The sequence below is a fragment of the Lolium perenne genome, chromosome 3 (assembly GCF_019359855.2).
Source record: "Lolium perenne isolate Kyuss_39 chromosome 3, Kyuss_2.0, whole genome shotgun sequence".
In the NCBI taxonomy this organism is placed as follows: Eukaryota; Viridiplantae; Streptophyta; class Magnoliopsida; order Poales; family Poaceae; genus Lolium; species Lolium perenne.
Genome location: NC_067246.2, coordinates 302,974,282 through 302,978,377, shown reverse-complemented (window position 1 = coordinate 302,978,377; position 4,096 = coordinate 302,974,282). Strand labels below are relative to the sequence as shown.

The window sequence follows — 4,096 nt, the reverse complement described above, 5'->3', positions numbered from 1 at the left end:
CCTATTATGATTTTGGGTGTGTACCTGAAGGAAGTGCATGAATATGGTTTTAGGCTTTCAAATTTGGACTTAGAGTAGGATCTTGCATTAATTCTCTACTGTAGTAATTGCAATGATGGGATTTCAGAAATAATCGTTCAGCCTTCCCACCATAGATATTAAAATCCTACTTTACCTGGTTGTTTCTTCCCTTCTGCTGCGGTCTAAATAGCTTAGCTAAGTATACCAATTGTACACTATTCATTTTCAATTTCCTGGGCTTGCTTGCCTCCTGAAACCTGAATTGCTCTGAGATTTGATTGAAAGATTTGGCTTTCCCGATGGTCTTTGGTTGGTTATTCAGTACGCTTGGATTTTATTAGTATTGTACCTATTTGAGTTTGGGTAGTTCGTCTAGATGGAACAATTGGTTTTCAATTGTTGTAAAATTTGAGTTTGAGTATATAGTTCTGGTGATGAAAACCCAGTCATTTAGCACTAACAGAAATCACTATCACTCAACCACACAAGGAGCGGCGTGCCGCCGCGCCCTTCCTTGCTAGTTATTCATACAATCAATAAAACAAATAGTACTTAAATTATTCATACAACCCAACAAATAAATAGTACTTAAGTTATTCATACAACCCAACAAACAAATAGTACTTAAATTATTCATTCAGGCAAACAAATAGAAATAAAATCATGCATTGTTGGCTGCTCCTCTCTTTGCCCACAAATGCGCAGCTAGATCCGCCTTCAGCTGTGCATGGGCACCTACATCTCGAATTTCATTGTGCATATGAAGAAAAGCAACAAATTCTTGGGGCACATACTCTACCTCAGCTAGTGGCCCTTGATAATCAAATGGATGATCATCTTGCACAGGTGTGTCGCGCTCACTCTCAATGATCATGTTGTGGATGATTACATAGGCGTTCATCACCTCCCACATCTGTGCCTCAGACCAAGTGAGAGCAGGTCCTGACAATGGCAAAACGCTGCTGAAGCACCCCAAAAGCACGCTCAACATCCTTGCGTGCTCCTTCCTGACATGTTGCAAAATAAGCTTCCATCTCGTTTGCCGGAGAGGGAATTGTCTTCACAAATATAGCATACGTCGGGTAGATACCATCAGCTAGATAGTACCCCTTGTTGTATGCGTGGTCGTTTACCTCAAAGTTCACGGCAGGAGCTTGTCTCTTAGCTAGCCTGGCAAACACCGAAGAGCGCTGCAGCATGTTGGTATCATTGTTTATCCTGCCATGCCAAAAAATGCATGCCAAATCCAAAGCTCCTGGTCTGCCACCGCCTCAAGAATGACACTGCACTCACCAGTATGGCCCTTGTAGATCCCCTGCCAAGCAAAAGGGCAATTCACCTGTGCAATCTTTCTTGGCCATGAAGTACGTGGTGTACTCCCTGACGCCGTGGACAATCTTCAAGAATAGGTCCTTGTTCATCCTAAACCGGTGCCGAAATTCCTTCGGTGAATGAGTCGTGTCGTCGTTGAAGTAGTCGGCGTCAAGCAGCATTGCGCCGGCTTCACGGTGCATGTTGATGTTCCTCCTCTTGCCTGGCTTGGAGCCACCACGCCGAGGCACGACGAAGAAAGGCTGGCGAACGCGCAGCATGTTCGTCAGAATCAGCTACTGCTGTTGCCGCCGAACAGCCTGAGCGTTCTGCTCCTCCGTGAACAACTGCACCATCATCTCATCGTCGCTGTCCATCGCGGCAATCGGACGAACACCTTGCGGGCGGGGCGATACTATCGCGGTGGCGGCGAGCTCTGTTCCGGGCGAAACAGGGGCCGCCGGTCGAAGGGGTGGCGGCCGTGTCGATGGAAGGCGGTTCCTAGACGGTCGGCGGTGTCTATTGCAAGCAGGGTGGGCGCGGCGGCGACGGCGACGGTGGCGATCTAGAGGGGTGGGAGTCGCCTCGGCCGTGTGTAGGAGGTGGGAAAATGGTGTGTCTGGCTGCCAGGCGGAGCCCACACTCGTTTTCAGACGTGCCGCGAGGTGCCGGCGCGCCCGATTTGCGCCCTTGGCGATGGGGCCGGTACGGGGTTGCCGGCGATTCTATTGGGCTCTAAAATTGGCCGGTGCCGTTTGGGGCGCGCTGGTGCGAGCCCATTTTCGTTGCCGACCCCCAAATTGCTATCGGGGCCGCTATCGGGGTCGCCGGTGGAGATGCTAGCTCTTAATCCGTCCGACGTGGCCGTGATTAGTTTAATGGTGACCATGCTGGGTTATCACCAACCATGTAGGCACTATAAGTAATTAGCAAGTGGATATTGTTGTTGGAACATCTATAGCGGGTGGATGGGTATGAGCCAGATTCGTGCACTGGACATGGATTGAAGGAAGACATTGCGAGTGGGGTGAGGTCATGGTTTATTTATTCACCATGTTATGATTATTTGTTTCACCACTACCATCAAGTGTGCCGATTGTATACTGCCGTCGAATGGGCATGTACTATGGAGTCGTAGTTTTACGTACTCTACAATAGTCAACACTATAGTATGTCAACTTTGTCGATCATAGGTGCATTTTATTTCGGGACCTTCAACGCTTCGATCTTTGGTTGTCCTTTGGAAGTGTTAGAGTATCTTTATATACATATCCAAGAGCTCACTCACAACATCATAATGATAGATATCTTTGCTCTGTTTTGCTTACCTCGCACATCTTAATGTGTATGCCAGTCCAGTTAATAAAACTGGAAAATCGATAATAGAAGAAAATTAGCGGCGATTTTGTGTAGAAGTTTTCAGTTTTCCTTCTGATACAACTCTGGATTCCGCAGAAAACTAATTTCTAAACTAATTTGACCTTGGAAGTTCATATTCTTGCTCCGTTCGTTTGTATAACATTGTGTACATTTATGTATTCTATACTCAATAGATTAATGCTTTATTTATTGTTTCCTAGAATTTTTTTTGACCAAATGTTTCCTTGAATTTTGACATTGCTTTGTCATATCCAAATGCTATAAATGTTAACAAAAATCATAGCATATTAAATTAGAATTAATTGGTAATCTTAACAAAATTTATTACTTATATGCATATTGCCAGCATTAAGCTTGTGGGATTATCGTGTATACCTGGCAGGTGACTAAGTCCTCCTAAAAAAATTAATTGAAAGAATTGTCTCCGCATGACCATGGCCATCATGATTGGACAAATTCTTCGAATGACCATGACTATCAGTTCCAAAATGACCTATTGAGGTTCACGCTATAAATGATCAACCTATAGCTCATTTAGAAGAGAAAGTTAGGCGACAAACCATGGAACATGGTGGTCTTATTGCACTTCTAATATGGATATTCTTGAAGAGACATGATACGTCTCCAACGTATCTATAATTTTTTATGTTTCATGCTAGTTTTATGACAATACCTACATGTTTTATTCACACTTTGTAATGTTTTTATGCATTTTCCGGGACTAACCTATTAACAAGATACCGCAGTGTCAGTTCCTGTTTTCTGCTGTTTTTGATTTCCGAAAAGTTAGTTTACGGATATTCTCGGAATTAGACGAAACAAAAGCCCACGGCCTTATTTTCCACGGAATGTTCTAGAAGTCCGAAGGAGAGACGAAGAGGAGCCACAAGGCGGCCACACCATAGGGGGGCGCGGCCCCACCCCTGGCCGCGCCGCCATATGGGGTGGGCCCCTCGGGCGTCCCCCGACTCTGCCCCTTCGCCTATATAATCTTTCCGACGCGAAAAGCCTAGCACCGAGAGCCAAAATACCAGAACAGTTCCAGAGACGCCGCCGCCGTCAACCCTAACTCGGGGGTTCAGAAGATCTCCTCCGGCACCCTGCCGGAGAGGGGAATCATCACCGGAGGGCTCTACATCACCATGCCCGCCTCCGGACTGATGCGTGAGTAGTTCATCCTTGGACTATGGGTCCATAGCAGTAACTAGATGGTTGTCTTCTCCTCTTGTGCTATCATGTTTAGATCTTGTGAGCTACCTATCATGATCAAGATCATCTATTTGTAATGCTACATGTTGTGTTTGTTGGGATCCGATGAATATGGAATACTATGTCAAGTTGATTATTGATCTATCATATATGTGTTGTTTATGATCTTGCATGC

The 4,096-nt window shown here is 45.5% G+C and overlaps 1 protein-coding gene across 1 annotated transcript; it reads right to left on the bottom strand.

Moving 5' to 3' along the window:
• Nucleotides 1-682: 682 nt before the first annotated feature.
• Nucleotides 683-1,709, bottom strand: LOC139838230 (uncharacterized). Its single transcript, XM_071827613.1, has 4 exons — nt 1,650-1,709; nt 1,315-1,595; nt 1,155-1,239; nt 683-934 (listed from the first exon to the last, which is right to left on the bottom strand). The coding sequence occupies exons 1-4, from the start codon at nt 1,707-1,709 to the stop codon at nt 683-685; spliced, it is 678 nt and encodes a 225-aa protein (XP_071683714.1).
• Between the last annotated feature and the right edge of the window lie 2,387 nt (nt 1,710-4,096).

Coding starts and splice junctions, on each gene's coding strand:
- LOC139838230 (XM_071827613.1), bottom strand. CDS start 1,709: ATGGACAGCGACGATGAGATGATGGTGCAGTTGTTCACGGAGGAGCAG. Junction 1,596..1,649: donor AGGAGCAGAACGCTCAGGCT/GTTCGGCGGCAA, acceptor CGCGTTCGCCAG/CCTTTCTTCGTCGTGCCTCG. Junction 935..1,154: donor CTCCTGCCGTGAACTTTGAG/GTAAACGACCAC, acceptor TCTGAGGCACAG/ATGTGGGAGGTGATGAACGC.